We start from the raw sequence: 27721 nt of genomic DNA, 5'->3' as shown, positions 1-27721 counted from the left end.
GTTACAAATGCATCTCCCCTACGTGAGTCGTGGTAGAAATCTTTGCTAAGTGCGTCTGCTTGTTGTAACATCCAGCAGCACGATCTTCCTCTCAAAATCCTGGGTGAGGCCGGCTCGCCCCTCCACTCCCAGGACAGAAGTCTGGACAAAGTTGACGAGCCGCCGGGCACCTGCGGCTCCGCCCGAGACCCGCCGCAGCACCGGGGCGGCGCCGCCCCTCCCTGGAGAGCCGTCTCCGCATTCCAGACTTCTTTGCTTTGAGGTGTCAACGTTCGCTTCCGTGCCTAGAAATAAGTGCCACTCCTAGAAAGGGCCTGGGGTCCGCACCGGCGCTTCGCAAAGGTGCACGTGGGTGAAACAGAAGCCGGCGGCTCCGCGGTGGGGACGAGGATCCTCTTCCCTCCCGGCAGCAGCGCGGAACCTGAGCATTCCTTGAAAGAGGAGGTACCCGCACCGGGACCCGCAGCCGCCACCCACCGACCCGCCGCGCAGCCACGCCCCCGCCGGAAGGGGGCGGAGCCTCACCCGGCGCGGCGACACCGGCGGCGCACGGGGTGGTTCCTCGGGACGGGCGTGCGGCCGCGCGTTTCCGGTGCGCTCCCCCGCGCCCTGCGTGCTGTGGTCTCGCCCGCCGCTGCCATGTTGGATTGTGCGGCCGCCGCCGCCGCCGCCGCCGAAGGAGGGCTGGAGGAGGAGTTGGGAGTTTAGCGCAGTCGCCGGAGTGCGAGGACAACGGCCATCCGGCCAGAGCGAGCCGGGCGGGCGCGGGGAGCATCCCTTTCTCGGCGCGGGCCGCCGTCCGCTCCTCCTGCCGTGGCCTCCTCCTCCCTCAGCGCCGGAGGAGCTGCGAGATGCTGAGCCTGTGACCCCCTCCTGTCACCGAGAGGGGCACCGATCGCTCGCCTGCCATCGGAGGAGACAGCCCTGGACTCCCAGCCCCGCCGGCGAGACCATGAGTTCCGGCCAGCAGCAGCAGCAGCCGCCGCCGCGGAGGGTCACCAACGTGGGGTCCCTGCTGCTCACCCCTCAGGAGAATGAGTCCCTCTTCACCTTCCTCGGCAAGAAATGTGTGGTCAGTGGCTGAGTCCCGCGTCGCCACCGCCGACGTTAGCTCGCGGGCCCGGGCTTGAGGGCCGGGAAGTGGGAGTGGGGAAGGAGGCGGGCGCGGCGCGGGGAGGGTCCGGCCGCCGGCCAGGCCGCCCCCCGGCCCGGCCCCGCTCACCAGGTTCGGGCCGCGGGCCTCCGGAGCTGCCCGGAGTCGAGGAAGTGTAACCCCGCAGGCCTGTCCAGGAGCCCCGCTGGGCCGGGTCCGCACCCCTGCTGCTTGTTCAAACTTTACTCTCAGGCCCCAGCGCGGTTTTCTTCTTGCAGGATCTGCTGGCTCTTAGTGCCCGGGCCCCTGCCCTGGCCCGGGCTTCACCTCTTACGCTTGATCTGAGGGTTCCTGACTTCACAAAGCCAGAGGTTTCAGGGGTGGGTAGGTCGGGAAATGAACCCAGATATGAATGAAACAGACCGTAAAGTGGTCTTTAACCGCCCCTTTCGAAATTCAGGAGGGAATGAATTTCGGTTCAGAACGAGGGCAGGAAATGCTGCTACCCCCCATAGCAGAGAAACAGGGTTTATTTCTCCAGGAATCTCGCCCAGGCCTGGTTTCTACTCTCCTCCCCACTCTTTTTTTTTTTCTTTTTCTTCTTCTTTTTAAAGAAATTGCATTGGTGGGGGAAAGTGCTGCACTCCCCACACCATGCACAGGGGAACAGCAATCTGGAGTAGTTCTCGGCCTTTTGGGGCCTGCGAATGACTCTTAGGTTGGTGTTGTGGGGCCTGTTCCGACCCCAGATGGCGGGTTGGGAGCGAGCCGCTCTGCTGTGGGAAGGGTAATGCGTGTTGTTGACGGAAGCATTCATTACATTGGCTGCGGGCACTTCTGGGGGTGGGGAGGTTCGGCCCCGGGCTGTAGGCCTTGTCAAGCTGCATCGCGCTGCGGTGGCCTGGTTGAACTGTGGCTGGTTGGTTGGCTGGTTGAAATGATGTTTGTTGCCCTTCCTCCCCTCGTTGCTCCGTAGGTCCTGCAGAGTCTGTGCTCAAGACTCTAAGAAACACTTAGAGAAATGTCAACAGAGCAGTTTTACAACTTTTCATCGTAGTGTTAAATATGTCAAAACAGGCTACACCTGTTTAAGAAGTTAAGCTTAGACAATTTCTGGAAAGTTACCGAATTAATTGTTAACTTTATAGGAATCTACCCTTTGTATCCTGTCCCATCCAGTTGGAGGTCGAATCCACACCTTCAATTCAGATGTGTGCCAAATTTCAGAAGTTAGATCTTAAAGAACATACGTTAAGTTTACTGATTAGAAGAATGAAATAAGAGGGGTGCTTAAAATCAGAATTTTTGAAACAACTTTAAAGATAATGAAGCCCCTCCCCACCCCAGCTTTTTAAACAAATGAGAAAACTGAGCCAGTGAGCCCTAAGTCACACAGCCATTTAGTAATGTAACCAGAACTAGACAACCAGGTCTCCTGATGCCCAGTCCGTTGTACTTTCCACTACATCATGTTGTTTTAGAAGGGTTTTTTCTTCCTTGTTATGGATTTATTTCTAAAAGTGGTGTTAATAGAATAATTCATTTTGTTTAACCCAAAATTGATATAATTAAAGTGGAAGATTCTTAAAGGAGCATTAATTTCTGCATATTTTCAATTTAAGAAAATCTCCAGCACTTTAACTGTTAAATTATCTGCAAGTGAAAAATAATTAATATATTGCTGGTTTATTACATTTGCTGCCAGAAAGGAAGTAATTGTATGACCTGTGTTTTACATACCAGACACATTAACTTTAGGCAGGAAGGACATTACAAGTATACTGACTAATTGCTCTGTGCTTACCTGTAAGGTTTACTGGTTCCAATAAATGCCAGATGTAGAAGAATACTGTGATAAAGATAGTGTCATTTACTGGTTAGTGTAAGTAGATTGCCAAATAAACTGTATATTCTTTACGTCATCTATTATTAATCAACTTTACCTTTTGAATTTCTGTCATTTAAAACCACACTGTTATAGTTACCTGCTCTTCTGGTCTGAAATTATTGTAAAGATTAACTTTAATATTTGATGTCTCCAGTTATTACAGAGTAGTGTAAGAGTGATATTTTAATGTTCAGACAATCTTTTTCCCCTTTGCTGACAATGCATAATACTTCTGAAATACATTGTTTCATTTAAAAAAAATCAGCAATAAGATTTACAGGTCAGACCAAATTTTTTAAGCTGTGTAGTCAGAGGAGTAGTTACATAGAATTATAGAGTAACTAAGCATTGACATAAAAAACCAGAGGCCTTTTGGCTAAGATCAAGTGTAAAAACCAGAATTCGTGCCTGCCCTCAGGGAGCTTTCTGTGTATGAAAGGAAACAAATGTGTAAACTGATGAGTAAGTTAATACTTCAGAGTAATATGTTAGAGGCCCCATGTCACAATGGAAAATGTCTTTGTAGTCAGTAGACCAGGGTTTAAACTCATATAGTCACTTGGGACAAGTTTTTTAAGCTCTCTGTTCTAGGATTGTTTGAATTGTTTTTCTCATCTCTGAAATAGGGGTAGTATCTTATGGGGAGTGTGGATTGGATTAGAAGGACTGTATATAAATATATGGAGGCTACTATTTTTATAAAGACATAGGAGACCAACCTGACCTGTGGTAGCACAGTGGATAAAATGTCGACCTGGAGCGCCAAGGTCATGGGTTCGAAACCCTGGGCTTGCCTAGTCAAGGCACATATGGGAGTAGATGCTTCCTGCTCTTTCCCCCCTTTCCTCTCTTGTCTCTCTAAAAATGAATAAATAAAATCTAAAAAATAAAAATTTATAAAAAGATATAGAAGACCAAAAGAGAGGATGAATAAAAGCTTTTTAGAATGGGCTATACCTGAATATTTAGGATTAGTAGGTACTCGCCCAGATTGATGAATGGTATGAAACAGCTTGAAAAGTCAGGGACCTACTAATAGTATGTTATGGAGCAAGGATTCCTACTTGGGTTCTCAAATTTAGGTATGCATTGGAATAATGTGGAGAGTATATTACAAATGCATGTGGCTAGGCTGAATTCCTAGATAATATTCAAATACATTGGATCCAGTATGAAACTTGGGCATTTCTGTTTTTAGCAGGCTTCACAGAAGACTAGCACGTAGCACAGTTTGAGAACCATGATGTCCAGTTTTCTAATAGGGTAATCCTGAAGCACATTGGAAACGTTAACAGGTTTTACCTCAATCTTTGGTCTGTATTTTGTGAGTTATGGTTAAATTAAGTTAAAACAAGTTGTTTTAGTACAGCATTTCTCTAACTCCTTAAGATATCAATGTGTATTTCATACGTGTAAAAGAGATACAGTTCAAGTATTGCACTAGTTAGAGTGAACCACAAGATTAGATTTGACTTTCAGAAAGTTTAGGGAGAAAGGTAGAGGCACAATAGTAGGTGTACTGAGGATTGTGAGAGTGAAGACAATAGAGGTCAGATAAGTGTTTATAGTATTTGATGTGAAATGTGATGAGGGCTTGAACTGAGGCAATGCAGGTGGGAATTCAAGAATTAAAAAGGCTCCCATATATAAAGGCAAGTATAACCACAGCAGAGGATGTATACAGAACTCTCACTAGATGAAAATGTGCCTACATGTTAATTGAGACTGTATTGGTGATTGGTTTCATGGAGCAGGTGAATCTTCAGTATATCTAAAAAAAATTTTAAATCTTTGTTTTTTCAAAGTTTTTAAAAATAGAGTTTATGAAAGTTGAGATTTCATTTAAGGTTATATAAACCCATATGTGTTGTGTACTTTTATATAAAGTGAAGAATTCATTAGCTGGTAGCATTTTCTTAGAACAATTAAGAAGGGTTAAAAAACAAGATTATCAGGCTCTGGCTGGGTCACTCAGTTGGTTAGAACATCATCCCTATACACCAAGATTGCGGGTTTGATCCTGGTCAGGGCACATACAGGAAATAACCAATGAATGCATTAAAAAGTGAAATAACAAATTTCTCTCTCTGTCCCTTTCTCCTTTCCTTTTGCTTTAAAATCAATCAATAAATTTTTTTTAAACCAATATTATTAGGTCTTGTTTTGTAGGTTTGTTGCCTTTCATGTAGTATGATTTAGCTTATTTTCTATGAAGAGTATGTGCTGTCTTGCCATATAGTACTGAATAAGAAATTAGAGAAGGATTGAGGAAAAAACACCTTATGCTAGCCCTCTGCAACCATCTCTGGTCCGAAAAGATTAGGGTGTAGTATTGTTGACAGTTACCTTTCCCTGCCATATTCACCTGGTTTGTTTGTTCCAAGATTGAGTAATACCGTTTTTATTAACCAACTTCAATCTTTAATTTCTTTAATTCCTCAGCACTTGTTTTAACTTGCTTATATTCTTTGAGTGTTTGTTTTCTTACCCTGTATATAATTCTGGGAGGTTAGACCTTATGCCTATGCAGTTTTCTGTATAATTTTTATAACATCTAGCTACAGATCACTGAATGCTTACTGAGTTCTAATTGCTAACTTGTTTATTACTTAGGAACTCATTCAGCATTTCTCATTGCTTGATCAGGTTGTTAAAACCCTTCTATTTCTAATGCAGATGATATCTGGACTTAAGTCTTCATTTATTAGGAGAACAAAGTAGTTTAATACTACTGCTCATATAGGTGGTATCAGTAACTGTCCAACAGTTCTGTTCTAAATCCTTAAATAGTTCTAGAGCGAAGGGTGCTTTGGGGGATCATTATTCATGAAGGCATGAATTAAGGCAGTTAGGGCTAGGAATGTATTTCACCTTAATTAATGTGATAAAATTTCATGGGCTTTGGAACATACAATGATGAGAAAGCAGTCTTGCCTACTGTGGAGGGAAAAGGTGACTACAAAAGTGTCATACAGGATGGGCTATAACAGAAGCACAGGAGATTCAGAAGAACCCAGTGATCTGGGATATAAATCCCATTTCTTGTTTTTCTGAGCTCTATAACAGCAATTTTCAATCTTTCTCATCTTAAGCACATATAAACTAAAGACTCAAATTCTGCAGTGCACCGAAAAGTGTATTTTCTGCCTATCTGACAAAAAAAGATAGGTATGATTTTGATTGATTCACTCCAAATGGTTATTGTGTTGCTATTTTTTTATTTGACAACCTGAGGGAAAAGAGGTCAGTGCCCCTGATGAAATAGTCAGATATTGCATGTTTCAAATGTTCTTGCAGCACTGGTTGAAAATCGCTGCTTTGTTATATAGGAAAATTTCTTAACCAGTGTGAACCTTAGTGTCTGGATTTGTAAAATGGGTATAGCCAGGGATTTAGAATATACAGTGTGTCCGTAAAGTCATGGTGCACTTTTGACCCGTCACAGGAAAGCAACAAAAGACGACAGAAATGTGAAATCTGCACCAAATAAAAGGAAAACCCTCCCAGTTTCTGTAGGATGATGTGGCAGCATGTGTGCCTGCGCAGATGATGATGTAACACCCTGTATACAGCAGAGCAGCCCACGGCCATGCCAGTCGAGATGTGGAGGGTACAGAGGAAAGTTCAGTGTGTTCTGTGGCTTGCTAAATTTGAATCCGTGACCAGAGTGCAACGTGAATATCAGCGCGTTTATAACGAAGCGCCACCACATAGGAATAGCATTACTCGGTGGGATAAGCAGTTGAAGGAAACTGGCAGTTTGGTGGAGAAACCCCGTTCTGGTAGGCCATAAGTCAGTGATGAGTCTGTAGAGCAGGGGTCCCCAAACTGCGGCCCCCTAAGGCCATTTATCCAGCCCCCGCCGCACTTCCAGAAGGGGCACCTCTTTTATCCAGCCCCCGCCGCACTTCCAGAAGGGGCACCTCTTTCATTGGTAGCCAGAGAGGAGCACATTGACCATCTCATTAGCCAAAAGCAGGCCCATAGTTCCCATTGAAATACTGTCAGTTTGTTGATTTAAATTTACTTGTTCTTTATTTTAAATATTGTATTTGTTCCCGTTTTGTTTTTTTACTTTAAAATAAGATATGTGCAGTGTGCATAGGGATTTGTTCATAGTTTTTTTTTATAGTACGGCCCTCCAACAGTCTGAGGGACAGTGAACTGGCCCCCTGTGTAAAAAGTTTGGGGACCCCTGCTGTAGAGGCTATACGGGATAGCTACCTAAGGAGCCCTAAAAAATCTGTGCGTGAGCCCACATTGAACTGCACTGAATAGGTATGAAACTGGGAGAGTTTTCCTTTTATTTGGTGCAGATTTCACATTTCTATCGTCTTTTGTTGCTTTCCTGTGACTGGTCAAAAGTGCACCATGACTTTACAGACACACTGTAGTCCAAAATGTGTGTAAAGCACTTAGTATGCCTGACACGAAGTGTTCTGGGAGTTTAGAAAAACATATGAGAGAATGTCATCATTAGTAGCATTCCTGTTACTGGCAGGAAGGTTTTTTTATGTTTGTTTTATTTTGAGAGAGAGAGAGAGAGAGAGAGAGAGAAAAGCATCAACTAACGGGCGCCCTTGAGATTGAGCCTGAGACCTCCGCGCTGCACTCTGGGGTGATGATCTATCTATCCACCGTGCCGCTGGCTAGGGCACTGGTAGACAGGTTTTAAAGTAAAATTTTGCCCTCTATGTTTTATATGTTTTGATTTAGTCAATTTTATTTAAAGTCAGTTAATTAGAGTACAGTATATAAATTAGAGTTAGGAAGTAGCTACAACAAGATGCTGGGGAGTTCTGGGTAGCCACAGCCCCCCAGCTGCTGACGGAAGAGGAAAAAAGATATATGGTGCAAGAGTTCAGAGTGCCTGGATTATAGTCTGTGTTCTGCCACTAGTTCATTGTGAATGTGAACAAGAAGAATCTCTACCTTCCTGAACCTCATTTTCCTTAATCTGAAAATGAGGGCTCGGACAAGATGACGCTGTTTTCCTGCTGTAGTGGTCTACCATGCTCACTCTTCTAGGTGCCAGGGGTGCCTGAGTGGGGAGAGAATAGCCTTCTGTTAATTTTGACGCACGTGCTTTGTACAATGGAGATAAAAATAGTATATATCTAAGTGAAAGGTAATTTCAAATCATTTCATTGCAAATTGCCATTTCTAACTCATCTTTTTCTAAGCATCACAGTTTAATAAGCATATTATTTGAAAAGGCAGGTGAACATTATTAAAAGACATTAGTCTTTTAGATAATCTTAACTAATTTTGAATTATTAATTATTTAAGGAATTTTTTGGCTTATTAAAAGTGTGGTGCCTTTGAATTAAGATGGAGTGGTTTTTAAGAGTTTCTTTTTTGTTGACCATTTCTATCTAAATAGAACCTTATTTCTTACATGAAATTGTGTTAGTGATAAGATATTTAAATGTTATGTTTTATTGCTTATTATTTAAGGTAAAAAGGTTTAAAGTTTTTAGTTTTGTTAGACTCAATAGTTATAGGGAACAGACTTGGTCATTTTAGAGACTGATTCAAAGTTAAAGTTTAAAAGAGCAGATAAAGTACTTGAGCTTCATATGTATTATGCTGTCTAGGAACCATATTTTTGATCCATTAGGTAAGACCCCAGCATTATAGGCCCTGGCTAGGTAGCTTAGTTGATTAGAGCGTTGTCCTGATACTCCAGAGTTGTGGGTTCTATCCCTGGTCAGGGCACATACAAGAACCAACCAATGAATGCATCAATAAATGGAATAACAAATTGACATTTCTTTCTCCCTTTTTCTATCTGTGTCTCCCTTCCTCTCTAAAATCAATTAAAATATTTTTTAAAAAAGAACCCAACATTATTAATAGAATTCACTTTTACTGTAAAGGTTCTGGAAGCAAAACAAGTTCAACGATTCTTGTCCACAGTAAGATATTGATGTATTGTTAACTGTAAATATATTATTTGTTGGTATATGAGTGGAATAGTCTAGTATTTTTAAGTGTTAAGTATTGTTTAGTAATTAGAAGATTTTGTCATATTTAACTGTATTCAAAAATTTTTTATTAAAAAAGTATATCCTGCTTTTATTTACTATCTCCATATCAGTATTCTTAGTAGTAGTAGAGGATAGCACCACTATAATTTCAATATAGGAGAATAAAATTAATTAGGAAACATAAGTTTGATTTTGGAGTCAGTGTGTTAGAGGAATTGTGACCCTTTTTAAAAAGAGAACAAATAATTGGGTGTAATGTTGAAAAGGCAAATCTAGAAAAGTCCCCTTTAGAAAATAGAATCAGATGAAAGATTTATAGTAACTTTTTATTTAAATTACTATGATTATGTGTTAGTTCATTTTAATTGTTCCTCAATATCCTTGGCCCCTTGATTACTCTGCCATAGTGATTTTTTAAAACTTATTTACCATAGAAATCTGTTCCTGTAAAAGGAGTACTCATTAGATATTGGGTAAATTGAAACAAAAGGGGAATAAGAAAGGTATCCAGGAATATAACACACTGTTAAAAATGGTATGAGGGGATAGAAATTATTATGAGCCAAATTATACAGTAAGTTTAGGACAATGAAATGTTTTCCAAGTTTTATTTTAAAGTTAAACTTTTATATTAGGTTTGGAGAAGTTAAAGCTATCTAGTAATTTTTTTTCTTCATTGTATTTTTCTAAAGTGAGAAGCGTGAAGGCGGAGACAGACTCCCGCATGCGCTGGACTGGGATCCACCTGGCATGCCCACCAGGGGGCGATGCTCTGCCCATCTGGGGCATTGCTCCGTTGCAATGAGAGCCATTCTAGCCCCTGAGGCGGAGGTGGTGGAGCCATTCTCAGAGCACTGGCCCTTTGCTCCAATGGAGCCTTGGCTGTGGGAGAGGAAGAGAGAGATAGAGATAGAGAGAAAGAGGGGGAGGGGTGGAGAAGCAGATGGCGTTTCTCCTATATGCCCTGGCCAGGAATCAAACCCGGAACTTCCACACACCAGGCCAACACTCTACCACTGAGCCAACCAGCCAGGGCCAATTAGCTAGTATTTTTACATATTAAAATAGAGGTGAAGTAGTTTAACATACTTCTGTTCCCAAAATTAAAAAATTTAAGTGAAAAATGCTCCCTCCCTCCAGTATGGTGAACATTTTTGTTGCCATAAAAAATACTGTATTAGAGGACAGCACCTGACCAGGTGTGGCACAGTGGATAGAGTGTCCACCTGGGATGCTGAAGTCCCAGAGTTGAACTCAAAGGTAGCCGGCTTGAGCATGGGGTCCCTGGCTTGAGCACAGGATCATCAACATGACCCCAGGATCTCTGACTTGAAGCCCAAGGTCGCTGACTTATGCCTAAGGTGGATGGCTTGAGCAAGGTGTCAGTAGTGGCTCAGCTGGAGGTCAAAGCATGTATGATAGACAATCAATAAACAACTAAAATGCTGCAATGAAGAATTGATGCTTTTCATCTCCCCCCCCTGTCTTTCTCTCTCAAAAAAAATAAATTAAAAGATATCTATATATCTAATAAGAAATTTTCTTAATAATGGAGCTGATTGATTTATAAGTAACGCATAAAGCTAGTCAGAACTCAAATGATTTTTAAAACTTTTTGTTAATAATCATCACGATCAAGTATTGAGGATTTACTGAGTATGTAACAACCTCCCTAGTATCTTAAAATACAATACATAGAAGAGGTAAGGAAGGTACAGTCTTACCCCTCAGTTGTTTATTGTGTAGCTGAGGAACATGAAAATCTTACACAAAACTGTGTTTTACAAGCTAGTCTATAATAAAAACCTGAATATAGAGAAAGGAGATATATCACTGTGAGGTTTGTTAGGTCATTGTGGAGTTTGAGCATAAGGACCTTAAGTAAGACTTACAGAATTTATGTCATAAGCAAAGAAGCCACTCAGTTAAAGTACAGGGGAAATGTGGGAGCAAGTTTGGAATAAAAAATTTACATGATTTGCATGAAGTATTTGGAAGTATTAAATAGAATGACTTGGCTAGACTTGAAAATGGTATTTGCGGCCCTGGCCGGTTGGCTCAGCGGTAGAGCGTCGGCCTGGCGTGCAGGGGACCCGGGTTCGATTCCCAGCCAGGGCACATAGGAGAGGTGCCCATTTGCTTCTCCACCCCCCCCTCCTTCCTCTCTGTCTCTCTCTTCCCCTCCCGCAGCCAAGGCTCCATTGGAGCAAAGATGGCCTCGGGTGCTGGGGATGGCTCCTTGGCCTCTGCCCCAGGCGCTAGAGTGGCTCTGGTCGTGGCAGACCTACGCCCCAGAGGGGCAGAGCATCGCCCCCTGGTGGGCAGAGCATCGACCCTGGTGGGCGTGCCGGGTGGATCCAGGTTGGGCGCATGCGGGAGTCTGTCTGACTGTCTCTCCCAGTTTCCAGCTTCAGAAAAATACAAAAAAAAAAAAAAAAAAAAATTGTATTTGCTTGAAGAGATAGTGAACAGTAAGGAAGGGTAAAATGAGTCCAGATTTTGGAAGATCTTGATCTTCAGTCTTAGAGGCTGAGCTTTAGTCCAAGTAGTAAAGGATCACAAAGATTTTTTAATTCACAAAGTATCAAGAAAAGAAGGAACTAGAGATGGAGAAAACTGGAAATTATTATTCATAATGGAATGCTTTAAAAGGCTTACTAAACGTTTTTGTATTTATTATCTCAGCAGACCTGACCTGGCTAAGGAGCCTGGATTATAGCAGCATCTGGAACATAAACAGGGTAATGAGGGATATATTAAGTATATCCTGTCCTTGGTCTTTGTGCGGAAGGCCAACAGCATCTGGCCCTCACAGCAGTTTTTCCTGCTGTGTACAGGTGTGGTCCTTGAATACTCAGTGTATGCCTTCAGGCAGCCACTGCCAATCAGTCTGGGTTCATAGTAGATGAAATCTAGTACCCATTTCAAAGCTATATTCTAGAAAACATTGTGAAGGAAAATATTAGTTGGCTTCTTGAATTCCAGATGGCAACAGAGCCTCCCAGTGGAACTGGCTAGATTGTAAAAATTGCAGGACTAGAGCTTTTGGAATCCTTTGCAGAGTGTTGTTATTGAGGCTTTGGGAGTGGAATTAGATCTGCGATGGGGTCATGCAGGTCAGGATTACAGAGGGAGCAGTCTAGTTCCTATTTGACTTGGCCAGCATTTGAGGAGGATAGATTTCAGTGAGGAGTTGAAGGGGAAGAAAGATATTCTCTTTAATTTACCAGAAAAATGGTATTATACGTATTCTGTAATTCAAACTTTTCCACTTATATTAACATGGCTTTCATATTATATCCACATCCAAATTTATCTGTTTTATATGATACTATTTACTACTGCATCCTGTATTTATGCATTTCTTGTAACTTCTTAGCTTCTATTGATGGGTGTTTTAGTTTCCTAGGGCTGCCTAATAAAGTATCACAAACTGGGTGGCTTAAAGCACAAGTGTATTCTCACATTTCTGGAGACTAGAAGTCAATAATCAAGGTGTCATGAGGCTGTTCCTTCTGGAGGCACTGAGAGAGAATCTGTCCCATGCCCCTCTCGTAGCTTCTGGCATTTGCTGGCAATCCTTGATGTTCCTTGGCTTACGGATTCATGACTGATCTCGACCCATCTAATCAAATGGTGTTCTCTACTTGTCTTCCCTGTGTCTTCTCTTCTCACAGGATACTAATCATTGGATTAGTGTCATCCCTGATGACCTCACCTTAACTTGGTTCATCTGCAAAAACTCTCTTTCAAATTAAGTCACATTCACAAATACAGGGATTACGACTTCCATTTATCTTTTTAGGGAGACATAATTTAACTTGTAACAATGGGTATGTTTACTTTCCAAATGTTTTGCCTTTAGAGACAATGCTATAATGAACATTCAGATACATATTTTTCTATGTATCTTTACCAAGTATTTCTATAGAATAAATGCTAAGAATTGAAGTTAGAGGGCATGAACATTAAAATACTAATTGATATGGCTGAATTGTCTTCCGAAATAGTTGTTACCAAACTATATATTCTCTCTTTCCTTTTTTATTCAGTGAGAAGAGGGGAGGCAAAGAGGCTCCCGCATGTACCCTGATGGGGACCCACCCAGCAGGCCCACTAAGGGGCGATGCTTTGCCCATCTGGGGTGTTGCTCCATTGCTCGGCAATGGAGCTCTTCTTAGTGCCTGTAGTGGAGACCATGGAGCCATCCTCAGTGCCTCAGGGCCAACTCGTTCCTATCGAACCATGGCTGCAGGAAGGGAAGAGAGAGAGAAAAGTGAGAGGGGGAGGGGTGGAAACACAGATGGGTGCTTCTCCTGTGTGCCCTGATTGGGAATCAAACCTGGGACATTCACATGCTAGACCGACGCTCTATCAACCTGCCTGGGCCTTATGTATTCTCATCAACACTAGGATTTAAATTTTTTTTTGCTTTTTACAGTTTACTAATCAAAAAATTCTCAGTTTGATTTGTAGTTAATTATCTTCTTATGTCTGTTGGTCATTTATATTTCTTATGTGAATTGCTTGTTCTTGTCTTTAGACCATTTTTCTACTGGGTTTTTTCTTAGTGAATCTTTAGAGATAGCAATACATTATAAAATACAGTACTTTTGGCAGTTTGTTGTTTATCTTTGACAGAACTATTTTTGATGATTTTAGTCATTGCATAGGTTTTAAATTTTTGTATAGTTCAGTGTAATAATCATTTTTATTTAATACTGTCCTAGCTCAGAATTGCAAAAGTATTTACTTACATTCTTCTAGTACTCTTATGTTTTTATTGTGAACATAATATCTTTCATTTTCTGGAAGTGACTTTGTAAAATGAGTATAATAGAAATCCAGCTTCATGTTTTTACAAATGGCTAGTTATTCCAATACCACTTATTTTTTTCCACCTATTTGAAATGCTACCTTTATAATTTACTAAATTACCAGATGTATTTAGATTGGTTTCTGCTGTCTCTTCATTTTATTGACCGTTATACAGAATTTTAAATTAGTGCAGCTTTATAATGATAATATAGGTTGATTAGCATTAAATCCCTCATTACTCTTCTTTTCAATATTTCCTAGCTGTTTTTATGTGCCTAGGCTTAGTATTTTTTCAAGACCTTACTTCCCCTATTCCTCACCAAAAAATATTTTGCTTAAATATGAAATAACATTGGATTTGTAGATTAATTATATGCATTTAAGGTCTCTGCATTTCATTTTGTGGCTTGATAGCTTGTTTATTTTTATCACTGAGTAGTATTTCATTTTAAGAATGTACCACAGTTTGCTTATCCATTCACCCATTGAAGGAAATCTTAATTGCTTCCAATTTTTGGCAGTTATTAAAGCTGCTATAAACATTCATGTGCTTGGTTTTGTGTGGATATAAATTTTCAACTCATTTTGGTAAATACCTAGGAGCATGATTGCTGCACCACATGGTAAGCCTATGCTTACTTTTGTAAGAAACTGCCCAGTTGTCTTCTACAGTGGCTGTAACGCTTTGCATTCCCACCAGCAAAACGAAAGTTCCTGTTGTTGCCCATTCTCGCCAGTATTTGGTATTACCAATGTTTTGGATTGTAATCATTCTAATAGGTTTATAGTCATATCTCATTGTTTAAAGTTGCAATTCCTAATGCCATACGATGTTAAGCATCTTTTCTTATGCTTATTTGCCATCTGTATATCTTCTTTGATGAGTTGTCTGTTCAGGTACTAAAAAGTCATGAAACCCAAGGTTACCTACATTTCCCATATGTTATCTTTTAGAAATGTTACAGCTTTGCATATGACATTTAGATCTATGATCAATTTTGATTTAATTTTTATGAAAGTTTTCTAGATTGAATTTTTTTCCTGGATATGGATATGTAAGTTTTCACTATTTATCAAAAAAATTCTTTTCTCCATTGGATTGTCATTGCTCCTTTGTCAATGATCCATTGACTGTGTTGGTTTTCTTCTGAGCTGTCTGTTGTCTTCCAGTCTTCCACTGATCTGTTAGTCTCTCTTCTAATTATTACACTGCCTCAAGTGCTGTAGCTTTATAGCAAGTCTTGAAGTCAGTGTTGTATTGGCTAGTCTGGGTCATTTGCCTTGCCATATAAAATTGAGAATCGGTTAGTTGATATCCACAAAATAACTTTGAGATTCTCTTGAATCTATATATCTTTTTGGGAAAAACTGACATCTTAACAATACTTAGTTCTCCTATCCATAAATATGAAATACCTCTATTTACATTTTCTTTGCTTTCTTTCATCAGCATTTTATAATTATATAGCTCTTATATATATTTTGTTAGATATTACTTAAATATTTTTATGTGAATTGTTAAATAATAAATGTACACATGTGCTACTCTCAGCAAACACACCTCCGTAAGCACAGACATTAATTTCTTACTGACATTTTTTCATGTCAGTAAAGTATACCATTTTCAGTGGGTACCTCTGGATTTACCAATTTCCCAGGAATGGACAGCATCACTCCTCTCGCACCAGGAGCCATTATTAAGTAAAGTAAGGGTTGCCTGAATACAAGTACAGTGATACTGTGACAGTTGATCTGATAACCAAGATCACTACTTAGTGACTAATGGGTGGTTAGAGCATGGATATGCTGGGCAAAAGGATGATTCATATCCTGGTGTGATGAAGGTAAGATGAAAAATATGGTGTGTTTGGGCATCTGCAGGCTGTTTGGTTGCTGTCTCTTAACACATACTGAGTTAATAGCAGGAGATGAGGGTGAAAGTTATTGATTGCCTCAGGTGAAGAAAAAGCTTGAATCCTTGCCAAAGAGTTTGGACCTTATTCTTATCAAATAGGAACCTATTGTTAACCTAATTGTATAAGGCCTTTCAAAGTGAGATGCAACAAGCATTTATTTGAGATCAATAAGCATAATTATTTAGCAAAGTACTGATTCATGCAGTGGGTATTTATGAGAAAGGGGAAGAGAACAAGTACATCAGTAGAGGGAAGGCATTTCTATTGGTGCAGAGAATATAAAATAGCGATATTAATTCTAAACATTGTTTTTAATTTTCAGGCAAGTCTGCAGTCCAATATTATAACTGCTTTCTTGTTATCATTGCAGGTATGTAGTTCTTTGGTATACAGTGTTGCTTTAGGCCCATTCCAGAGGTTCTTTCAGCATTTTAACATTCCAAAGATTTGAGGCATAAGACCTGCAAGGCAGGTCTGCTGGAGGAGCAGCCCAAGTTCCAGTTTAAAGTGGCTCTATTTATTATTGTTTACATTATTATGCTTTTAAGCATGAATCTATATATTAAAATTGAAAAGGAGAATTTATAGAGTAAAATAGAGGCAGAATGTCTTCTTGTGCTGTTGCAATACTTCAGACCAAAGGAAAGTAAATTTCAGATCTCATTTATACAGTTGTATATAATAGCATATAGTGGAAAAACATACTCTTTTTCACTGATATTTATTGATCTCTCACAGGTATTAGAATATGCATAATATAAACATAATTTAATATTGGGGTGGGCCAAAGTAGGTTGTGAGAGTACAGTTGTGAGAATGCAAAAGACAGTTTATTCTTGTATTATGACTATATTAATTCTTGTATTATATATTTGTATTACAACTGTAAGCTTACTTTTGCCCAGCCCTGTGTTTACTTTAAGAAGTGTATTGTTGGGGTTTTTCTTTTTCTCTTCTGGAGAGGGCATAAATAACAGAAGCTAGTTCTGGCTGACTTACGCAAAAAGAGTAGTGACTACCAGACAATCCATGGAATCCAAAATAGAATTGAACAGCGACTCTTCAAGACCAGCCTGAGGCTGGGCGGCCTGAGAACAGCCCCAGGAATCAGTGGAACGTCCCTCAACCCCAGTTATCTCTTCAGCAAACCACTCGGTCCTGTGAATAAGTTTGGAATTCTAGATTTCATGGGAGAGAAAAACTTTAGAACAGAAGCTTGTTCTTGGACAGTAGGTCTCTAACAGAAGTAATGGGGAGAGGGAGAAATATTGGGGGTGGGAGACAGGTGAGTGAAAATCCTGTTAAGATAAAGTACGTCAGTGGTCCCCAACCCCCAGGCCGTGGACCGTAGCAGTCCACAGAGAAAGAATAAATAACTTACATTATTTCCGTTTTATTTATATTTAAGTCTGAACAATGTTTTATTTTTTTAAAATGAGCAGATTCCCTTGTTACATCCAAGACTCACTCTTGGCACTTGTCTTGGTCACGTGATACATTTATCCGTCCCACCCTAAAGGCTGGTCCGTGAAAATATTTTCTGACATTAAACCGGTCCGTGGCCCAGAAAAGGTTGGGGACCACTGCAGTATGAGATTATTTATTTGATCTTTCACTGACCTGAACCTTCTTTAGATGCTGTTGTTAGAAATATTACTACTGTGCTGATGACGGGCTTCTTTAGTTAAAATTCCAGTGTCAGATGTGCAGGCAGTGAAGGTGTAATGGTGTCTTTGTGTTTTTGGAAACTTGTGGTTTTCTTTCTTGGTTCTCTGTCTTAATTGACCAGCTTGCTGAAAACAGGAATTCCTTGTCCTCCTATTCCAGCTGGCCCTCCGTACTCGCAGGTTCTGTCTCTAGGCTTACAGAGGGCGACCTCAGGGACTTGCACCTCGGAGGGTTGTTATCTGTGTGGGGTCCTGGAACCAGTCCCCCATGGGTAGAGAGTGATATCTATACTAGTTTCTGTAATCTGATTGGGATATAACAACTGATTAATCTGATAATACAAATATCATAATTAACATTAAGTATATAAAGTACCAAGCAATTTTCAGAGCATTTTATATGTATTAACTAATTTAATCTCAGTAATAGCCCAAAATAAAGTAAGTAACATCATCCGCATTTTACAGATGGAGAAATTGATAGGGATGTTCAGTAATCGCCTAAACTCATATAAATAGTAGGTGGGAGAATGTGTCCCAAAGTCAGTGCTCTGAGTCCCCACACTGTTCTTCCCAGGGTCGTCCCTGGTTCCCTGCCCTCACCTGTCCCCGGTCCACGTTCAGGGTCCTGCTCACGCTTCCCAGCGCACTTTAGTTCTGCTTTCATTTTGGTAATTGTGGCATACTTTGTTATAGTTATTTTAAAATATATATTTTATAGCTCCCTTTTAAATATATTTTTATTAGCTTCTTTAAGATGGACCATTACTTAATTACCTATTTTTATTATGAATAATATTCCTTTGTCTCATGCTCCCAACTCTGTCCTACTACTGACTTTATACATACACATCTTGTTCTGAGAAGGTATTTGTCTCTTCCATGGACTTTGCAGAGTACTGTCTGATACAGCTTTTCATGAGAATGGACATACTCTACATCCGTGCAGTCTTAATGTAGCAGTCACCTTTGGCTGTTGAGTATCTGCAGTGTGGCTACTGGGGCTGAGGAATTGAATTTCCAGCTTCTAATTTGAATACCTATGTGGCTAGTGACTGCCTTATTAGATGGCGTAGCTCCAGAGAGCCGAAGGAAGAGGAGTCCAGAACCTCACAGGACCCTCCCAGCTGCCCCGGGCTGCCCAGATATGGGTTTACCTGGAAAGGACAGTAAGTAACATTGTAAAAGATACATGTACTTCACCCAAAGTGAATTAGTTCCCAAATAATGTACACATTCAAAAACTATAAAACATTCAAATTAATAAATGTATGTAAATACATGGGATCTAAGAGTTACCCTTTCCATTTAAAGAGAATATCATTGGCTTGTTTTTGTCATACAGTGCATAATGTAATTTTATAGAATTAGTATTATTATATAAAATTCTCACATTCCCTCCTCACCCTCAAGTTCATGATTTATTGATGGTAATGATCTTTTAGAAGAATGATCTACCTTTTATTTTAACATGGTTAGCTTCCTACTCCTTGTGGGGTTGCAGTTAAAATCTGATTATGCGTGTTCATTTGGTTTTAGTAATAATAACCAGAGTTAGAAATGCTCTCATGCATTTTAAATAAAAATTGCTTTCTCAAACTAACCACATTGAGCTTTCTGAGGAAATATATAAAACCTGATTTATTGAATAAAAAATATATTTTTCAAATTATTGACTAGATAATTATTAATGTTTTAGACTACAATTTTAAGCCTGCAATTGTGAATAAAGTACCAATCTTAAAAACAACTTCATTAAGGTTCTTGCCTTTTTTCCCCTAATTCTTATGCATAATGTATGGGAAAGCCTCAAATGTTGTACTTAATGTCTTTAGTTAGATTGTACATTGAATTTAAATTTATCTACTCTCAGATTAGCCTTATCTTTGCATGTCCTTCCCCCCACCTTGATTGTACATATTAAAGTCAAGCAAATTAAATGTGTTTATATATATAGTACGCACACACTTTCCTGTGACTGTCTTTAAAAGCTTGGACATTATGAATTGCTACATATAGAGTAACAAGTATGGAAGACAAAATCAATTGCATTTTAAACTTGCTTATTTTGATTAATCATGTTTAAGAGTTCAAAAGACTCAAAGGGATAGTTTATGAAAGAAATAATACACTTTGGCCTTTATTACAGGCATAGGCTGTAGTTGCCAAAGTTTGCCTTTTTATTACTTTATGCCTTTAGACATATGGCATAAAGTATGCTATTTTCTATAATGTTCCCTCTTAATTTTTAAAGGGAAACTTTTAAAAGCTACTAGAAATTCTTTCTGGGTTACAGTATCTAGATCAGAAAGTCTTTTTTTTTTTTTTTCTACCAGACTTATACTACACTGTGACTCTCTTTCTTTTGTTATTTGTTTTTGTTTTGTATTTTTCCAAAGTTAGAGGCGGAGAGGTCCCGCATGTGCCTGACCGGGATCCACCCGGCATGCCCGGAGCCATTCTAGTGCCTGAGGCAGTGGCCATAGAGCCATCCTCAGCGCCTGGGCCAGTTTTGGCTCCACTGGAGCTTTGGCTGCAGGAGGGGAAGAGAGAGACAGAGAGCTGAAGGAGAGGGGGAGGGGTGGAGAAGCAGATGGGCGCTTCTCCTGTGTGCCCTGGCTGGGAATCGAACCCAGGACTTCCACACGCTGGGCCAATGCTCTACCACTGAGCCAACTGGCCAAGGCCTCTTTCTTTCTTTTCTATGTAATTTTCAAATCAGTATTTACTCTTTTGAAAAGCTAAAATATTCACCTGGTTGAGAATCAAAAGATACATAAAGCAATTGAAAAGTTTGTCTTCCATCATGTGCTGCCTTTGCCCACATTTCCCTTCCCTGTCAAAGCACATGTGCACACACAGCCCCTACAGCTAGCAGCTGTTACTAGTTTTCTGTTAGTCTTTCTAAACAGTTTTAGGCATACTTAGGCCTGATTCTTGTTCCTGATTTTGTCCACAAATATTAACATCCGTACCCTTCATTTAAATCTTGCTTTTTTCTTGTATAATGAAGTATCGAGGATTTTTAATCATTTAAAAAACCTCTTTATTCTCTCTCTTTCTCTTTTTGTAGCTGTATAGTATTCTGTTGCATGGCTGAACTATGGTTTGATTACTTGTCTTGATCTAGAAAATTCCACTTGCCTGAATAATTTTGGATAATTTTCAGGTTCTAAAGCTTTGAATTAATAAATGCCAGATTTGAAATATTTTAATGGTTGTGATACCTCTTTACCCTGGTTTAGTTAAACACATTAATTACTAAACTTATTTTAATTCACCTATGATAAATGAGGTCATCTATGTGAACAGTTTGGTTACCATATATTTTATTATGCTATATTTCCTCCAAAGTTCATTGTCGCTGTAGGATGCAAATTGCATTATCATGCTGTGTCTTGTGAGTTTATTCATTTTGACTCTGGTGAGATTTAACCTTTAGGCCTATTGCCAGCCAGTTATAGCTCCTTCACACTGTATAATATATTATCTTGATTTATAATATGTTTCATCCCTGCTAATTATAAAAAACTTATACCTCAGTGTTTTGTAGATTTGTTAGTACTATACCACATAGGGCAAGGTGATTTTAGCAATGCTTGTGTATATTTTTTGAGCTCATGGGCTAGAGTGCGGAGAACTTACGGCTTCCTATCAGGAGAGTTATGAGTATGTATGAGTCCTAATGGGAGACCAGAGATCATAGCTTTTCCTGTTCTAAGCTTTTTGTTTTTATAGAGGAATTTTAAATTTCTCAGCAGGTTTGTTTCTTGTCAACTTTGTGATTGTGTATTTCATTTTATTCTTTAGCAGTTCCTATTCATTAAAAAAAAAAGTTTACTCCAATCTGGTGTGTAGAGTGGGAGGACCTGAATACCTGACCAGTCCACCAACGTTTTTGAAGGAATTTCTTGGTGAGGTTAGTGGAAAGAGGCACTTCTGCTCCCTCCCGATTCTGATGGCTGGAGCTGACCAAAGTGTCTTGTTAGGCAAGCTCCTGCTGCTTATCCTCATAACTAGTAGGTATAACAGTAGGTTAAGTATTAACACCTTTTTGGGGAGGCCAGCTAAGGGATCCCGTAGGTGACAACTGAGGTTTGAAAGATGAGCAGTGTCAGCCAGGTAAGAGGCCAGAGCAGAGAGAAGGAACGTGGAAGTGACGAGGAGGAGGAGGGTCTGAGAAAGGTAATGCCTTAGAGAGAGACTGTTCGGATGTCTCAGAATTTAATGAGACAAATGAGATCAGACTGCACTTGTGTTTCTTTGTAGCTAGGAACAAATTATTTCCCCCCTCATTTTGCTAATATTGTGCACTGATGCATGCAAAGTATCATCTGCTTCACTTTACCAAGGATGACCAGACTGATAAGGAATTCACAAATCAGGTCAGATGAAGGAAGATCAAAATAAATAACTGAAAGAGAGGGTTGTGGGATACAGCTCTACGGAAGTAAAAATACTGCCATTGCACAGAAATAAGTATGCTGTAATTAGTGGGATAGTATATATCTCCAGTTTAGTGTTATTGTAGCTACAGAACCTAGCACTGTGTTCATTACGTAGCAAATGCTCAACAGATATTTAAACCAATGATTAAAGAATAAAATACAGCCCTCCCGGTTGGCTCAGCGGTAGAGCGTCGGCCTGGCGTGCGGGGGACCCGGGTTCGATTCCCGGCCAGGGCACATAGGAGAAGCGCCCATTTGCTTCCTTTCTTTCTCTTCCCCTCCTTCCTCTCTTTCTCTTCCCCTCCCGCAGCCAAGGCTCCATTGGAGCAAAGATGGCCTCGGGTGCTGGGGATGGCTCCTTGGCCTCTGCCCCAGGCGCTAGAGTGGCTCTGCTAGCGGCAGAGCGACACCCCGGAGGGGCAGAGCATCGCCCCCTGGTGGGCAGAGCGTCGCCCCTGGTGGGCGTGCCGGGTGGATCCCCGTCTGGCGCATGCGGGAGTCTGTCTGACTGTCTCTCCCAGTTTCCAGCTTCAGAAAAATACAAAAAAAAAAAAAGAAAAAGAAAAAAGAATAAAATACATGTTTGTGGAAATGACCAGGAAAACAGGTATAGATTCAGTATTAAGAATTTTCTAACTCAGCTGCTCAACAATAAGATAGTTTTTTCCCCTCAAGTTGTGAGCTTCTTATTACAGCAAGCATTCAGGCAGATGCTGTGCAATCATTTGTTAAGATGTTAAATGATTGGCTCTTACATCGGATAAAACATTGCCTGTAAAAGAACCTCCCATACCCACATACGTGTTGTTGAGCCACAGTTTCCTTAAGTGGGTAAGGTCATTGTATGGGAAAAAGTTTCCATGTTACATTTGGTTTGGCCAAAGGAATATATTGGTTCAGATAGCTCATTTTCTTTAGATAGAAAATTCTGTTGCTGTACTTGATAGATTATCTTCCCACCCCAAGTAAGCCTGACTCAGATTTTATGGCCTGGAGCTTATACAATTTGGAGGGGCTCTGTTTAAAAATAAATCCAAAATTAAGTATAAAAATGAATGTTTATTTACTATAAAAAAGATCACACCAAGTAAATATAATTGAACATCACAAAACACCAAAAATAGCTTATTACTTATAACTTACTACTATTACTATTAATTGACTGACATACCTCCTCCATGCTTTTTTCCTACCTATTTTGGCCACATACTCATCCATCACCTCTTTACATGACAACGATTTTATATTTTCTATAGAGAGCCTTTCCTCTTGCCCAGGGCTTGACATACTCTGGCCGGTAGACCACATCCAGCCTGGCACATCTGTGATCCCCTTCCCTTTGCTGAGAGGATGCCTCTCACCTGGGCAAAACTCAGCTCTCTGACCACAGTTGTCTGGAACACTGCCTGCCCCAGGTGTCTCCATGAGGTTTAGTCATGGCCTGCCACCCTAGCAGGGAGATTGGCAGCACTTATGCAGATCCTTTACTTTGAGATTAAAGGTTGGGTCTAGAAGTATCATGTGGTCTAAGAGAGGACAGGTTAGTGCTGAGGCTGGGCAGATGCAGAGGGGCAGTGCATCCATGATTTGATGGACATCTCAGTATCACCCTCAGGGATAGCTAGAGAGGAGAGCCTAGGCATGCGCCTGGTGTTGCTGCTACCTCATGTGTGCCCAAAGGAGAACAAGCCAAAACCCTGTAAGGCGCTCTTCCAAGGAAAGGGCCCTGAAATGTACATTTAATTAAAGTCTACCTGTGTCCCCCGGCACTGTCACTCCTCTCTTCCACCAGTACCACTGCCAGCCTGCCTCTTCCCTCCCCCCAAACAGGTAAGAAACTTAAACCAAATGGGATCAGTAGAGGAATAAAATTATATCCAGGACATATAGATAAGATAGGGCAATCTTATGACAAATTAGGAACTGGGTTGAATCAGTAATGTATGGTAAATATAAAATGAACAATGGATTGGGACATTCATCCAGAGCCGACCAATATGTGACCTTTTGCAAATAATTAGACCTCATCTGTAAAGTGAAGGGATAGGATTACATGCTTAATAAACTTATGGTGTAATAGTATCAGATGGTATTTGGCTCTAGGATTCAGGAATACCCAAATTCTGTCAGTGACCGATGGTATTTGGCTCTAGGATTCAGGAATACCCAAATTCTGTCAGTGACCAAAGTACCTACTTTTCCACACTCTGATTCCAAACAGTTACTTTGTGCAGGTAATTGATAGAAGAATGTAATTAGTGTGTGTGTGTAGTTGTTGCTGCTGTTGTTGTTGTTCTCAGGGCTTGGATCTCAGCTGGTAATTTTAAACTTGGGTGAGCTGAAGTGGGAATTCTAGGGGAGCTCCTTACCACCTTCTTCCCTGAAAACACAAACTCACATGGCTGAGGACCCAGGTTCGAAATCCCAAGGTTGTGGGCTTTAACACGGGCTCACCAGCCTGGGTGCAGGGTTGGCTTGAGCATGGGATCATAGACATGACCCCATGGTCTCTGGCTTGAGCCCAAGGGTCGCTGGCTTGAGCAAGGGGTCACTGGCTTGGCTGGAGCCCTTGGTCAAGGCACATATGAGAAAGAAATCAATGAACAACTAAAGTGATGCAACAAAGAACTGATTCTTCTCATCTCTCTCCTCTCTGTCGATCCCTGTCTGTCTCTCGCTAAAAAAAATACCATATGTAGTTTTAGCATCTATAAATTTGATTCTTTGCAGATCTGTGCCACATAATTAAAACTTTGTAAATGTATGGATTTAACTCACAGCACTACACAAGATTGATACATGGCTCTGAGTGGTTTAGTGAGTGAACTTACTCTTGCCCAACACAGGCCTGTCAGTGAGGCTCTCGATATGAAGTGATTTTTAAAATAGTTCCAAAAAAGAAATTGTACTGGTAAGGAGAGTGTACTCTAAAACTTTTATAATTTCTGATTTAAAAGTTTTGGTAACTTTACTGATATTTTTTAACATATGTCCAATGTAAATGGAATGGAGGAAGAAGCTAGAACCATCTATTATATTATATATAGTTCATTGTTTTTAGTCTATTTAAGCAAACCTGTACATCTGTTAATTCCTACAAACAAACCACCTCAAAACTTTGACTTAAAGGAAGATCAATTTATCAGAATTCTGTGGTTTGGCTGGGTGGTTAGTCTGTTTCTGTCACCTTGGTTCACTCCAGCAGTAGCCTTCAGCTGGCATGTCTGATGGGAACTGGGCTCAACAAGGACAGGTAGGATGCCTGGGCTCTGTTCTCCATGTGGTGGTCTTTCACTCCAGGTTCTAAGGCAGCCCTTCCAAGAGGGCAAGCTACATTGTGCAAGGATTTTTCAAGCTTCTGCTTGCATTTCCTGAGGTCCTAGGGGTTAAAGAACATCATGCGGACAGACTCAGGGTCAGTGGAGCAGGACAGTACAAGAACTGGGTTACAGAGAGGCATCAAGGCCGTTATGGGAATGTTATACCACTGTACTGCATCTCCAGGCAAGGGTTCCAAACTGTAGGATTGTTTCTCTTTCTAAACCAGAGCTGAGCCGTGTTTGATGTGACTTTAAGTCTGTAACTTCATTCCATGCCACTTCTCTCTTGTACTCAACCCCACAGCTCCCAAAACTCCCCTAGCACTCCCTGTGGTTGAGTCTTGATTGACGTGTCTATCTAGAATGCTGTATTCTCTGCACTTTGCTCACCAGACTCGTCCCTTTTCATCCTTTTCATGTATGTTTTCACTTTAGAGAAGCCTTCCCGTGCTAGGTAGGCCTTACATTTTCCTTGCATACTGGATTTTTCCATTATAGCTTTAGTATTAGGTATTTATTATTGTCTGCGCATTAGAATACATGTTTTATGGGGACTGAATGTATTTCATTTTTGTATTCGACCCCACCTCACCTTCATTTATTACAGTCCTGTGTACATAGTGGCTACTCAATAAACATTTGTTGAAAAATATGCCTGGCAGATGAGTTTTCTTAAATAACAACTGCAACCTGAAAGGACTACTAATATGCTTGTTTCCTGAGACAGCAACTGTTTCTCCTCACTGTTTCCCTTCTCTGCTGGGACTGTGTGTTCCTTATGGCTTTTGTCCTCCTCTTCCAACCCTCCAGCTTTGCTCTTTAAAAATAAACTATTTTTCGTGGATTCTTGTGTTTTTGATGTATTCTTTTTTTGAAATCTCTACCTTTTTCTTTTTTTTTTTCCTTTCCTTTTCTGGTTGTTCTCATTATGGAAATGACCAGGTGGTGTCCACCCTCCTCTCCAGAGTGACTGCGTGTGTTTTCTTGTCCTGGATAACTTTCAGGGCACACACCACTCCAGACTGTTGTTTCTATACTTAAAACTGCTGGTTTCTTTCATGTTGTTTTTAGGTTGCCATGCAACTGAGGTGTTACATTTTATTTAGGAAGTTGCTCCTTGAGATCACTGCATAATTAAGTAATTATAAGAATTCAGCCAATTTTGTTTTTTATTTTTAGTGTTATAATTTCTTTTATAATGTCTTATATCAAAACTTCATATTCAGGATAATAATGGGACATTTCGTGTGAATACTTCATGAGAGCCTCTAGGAACGTATCGAAAAGTTAGCTTTTATATACTGAGAAAACTTAACATGGATGTTCCCAGGATAGATTTTAGAAATTTGGGGACATACACACAGACACAGATACACAAAAGCTGGAGTGTTTTAACCATTAATTTAACCTTTGTAATCAATCATAGGAAAGACTTATGTATTCATTCAGCTGATTTTTATTTCCACGTTTAGTAATTTTGGATATTCATTGAAATTCTAGCATTAAAAATTATTTCCTTTGCCTGACCTGTGGTGATGCAGTGGATAAAGCGTCGACCTGGAAATGCTGAGGTCGCCGGTTTGAAATCCTGGGCTTGCCTGGTCAATGCACATATGGGAGTTGATGCTTCCAGCTCCTCCCCTCTGTCTTTCTCTCTCTTTGTCTCTCTATCTCCCTCTCTCTCTCCTCTCTAAAATGAATAAAAAAAAATATATTTCCTTTAACAACTTTGAATCTTTGTTGCTGTATTAAAATAGTAATTGTCGTAGACAATTATTTAGTATTATTTTAGGAATTGTTGACAATTGGTTGTCAAACAAGGATCTACCAATCCTGGTATTTTCCAGTCTTTATTCCCCTGTCATTAGCTGATTCTATAATAAAAGAAACCTCTATTTTCCTAATCAAATTCTTACACTGACCTGTTATTTAATATGATTGTTTGGAAAATATGAAAGGAATTGAGACTGTATACGTGGAGGATGTTTGTGATCTTATTCAGGATGAAGTTCTTTTTAGTAAAGTGGAAGTTTGTGTAGAGGGAATTGGAGGAGGTGGCAGTTTTCTCAGTTTCGGGTTCTGGTGGCCTATGGGTAATTCGTGTGGAGCTGGCAGTGGCTCTGAGAGAGCCGCCTGCCCAAGACTGTCATGACTGTGGAAGGACACTCTCACATTTTATGTGCTTTAAAATTTTTTATTTCAAAATAATTTCATACTTACAGAAAAATTGCAAATAAAGTACAAAGAATTCCTGTATATTCTTAATATACATTAGTCAAATGTTTATTGGTTCTCCCTCTCCATATATATATACATATTACTTTTTTCTGAGTCACTTGAGAGTAAGTTGCTGATATGATACCTCTTTATAATACTTGAGGGTGTGTATCTAAAATCAAGGTCATTCTTTTATTCATTATCATAATCAGAATCAGAAAATGCAGTTTTTAATTTAACAAATATTTGCTTACCTGGGGCAAAGGTGAAATGAAAGCATAGGCTTGTAAAACTATTATAGATGCTTAAGGGAATTGCAGTGTATTTAATAGATAACAAGTTATTACATAAAATTATTCTGTTT

The 27721-nt window shown here is 40.2% G+C and overlaps 1 protein-coding gene across 2 annotated transcripts in view; it reads left to right on the top strand.

The window, feature by feature from the left end:
• The first annotated feature begins 552 nt into the window (after nucleotides 1-552).
• WASL (WASP like actin nucleation promoting factor) overlaps nucleotides 553-27721 on the top strand; it is a 66499-nt gene continuing 39330 nt past the window's right edge. The window contains exons 1-2 of one of the 2 annotated variants that reach the window (XM_066362582.1): nucleotides 553-1072; nucleotides 18425-18541. Coding sequence is in view for 1 of the 2 variants with exons in the window: in XM_066362581.1 (XP_066218678.1) it covers nucleotides 953-1072 (120 nt within the window). In the remaining variant the exon portion in view is untranslated. The remainder of the gene's footprint in view (nucleotides 1073-18424; nucleotides 18542-27721) is intronic. The other variant, XM_066362581.1, reaches the window with a different exon arrangement.

This window comes from Saccopteryx leptura, chromosome 2 (genome assembly GCF_036850995.1).
Source record: "Saccopteryx leptura isolate mSacLep1 chromosome 2, mSacLep1_pri_phased_curated, whole genome shotgun sequence".
NCBI lineage: Eukaryota > Metazoa > Chordata > Mammalia > Chiroptera > Emballonuridae > Saccopteryx > Saccopteryx leptura.
This window is presented reverse-complemented; position numbering and strand designations above follow the sequence as displayed.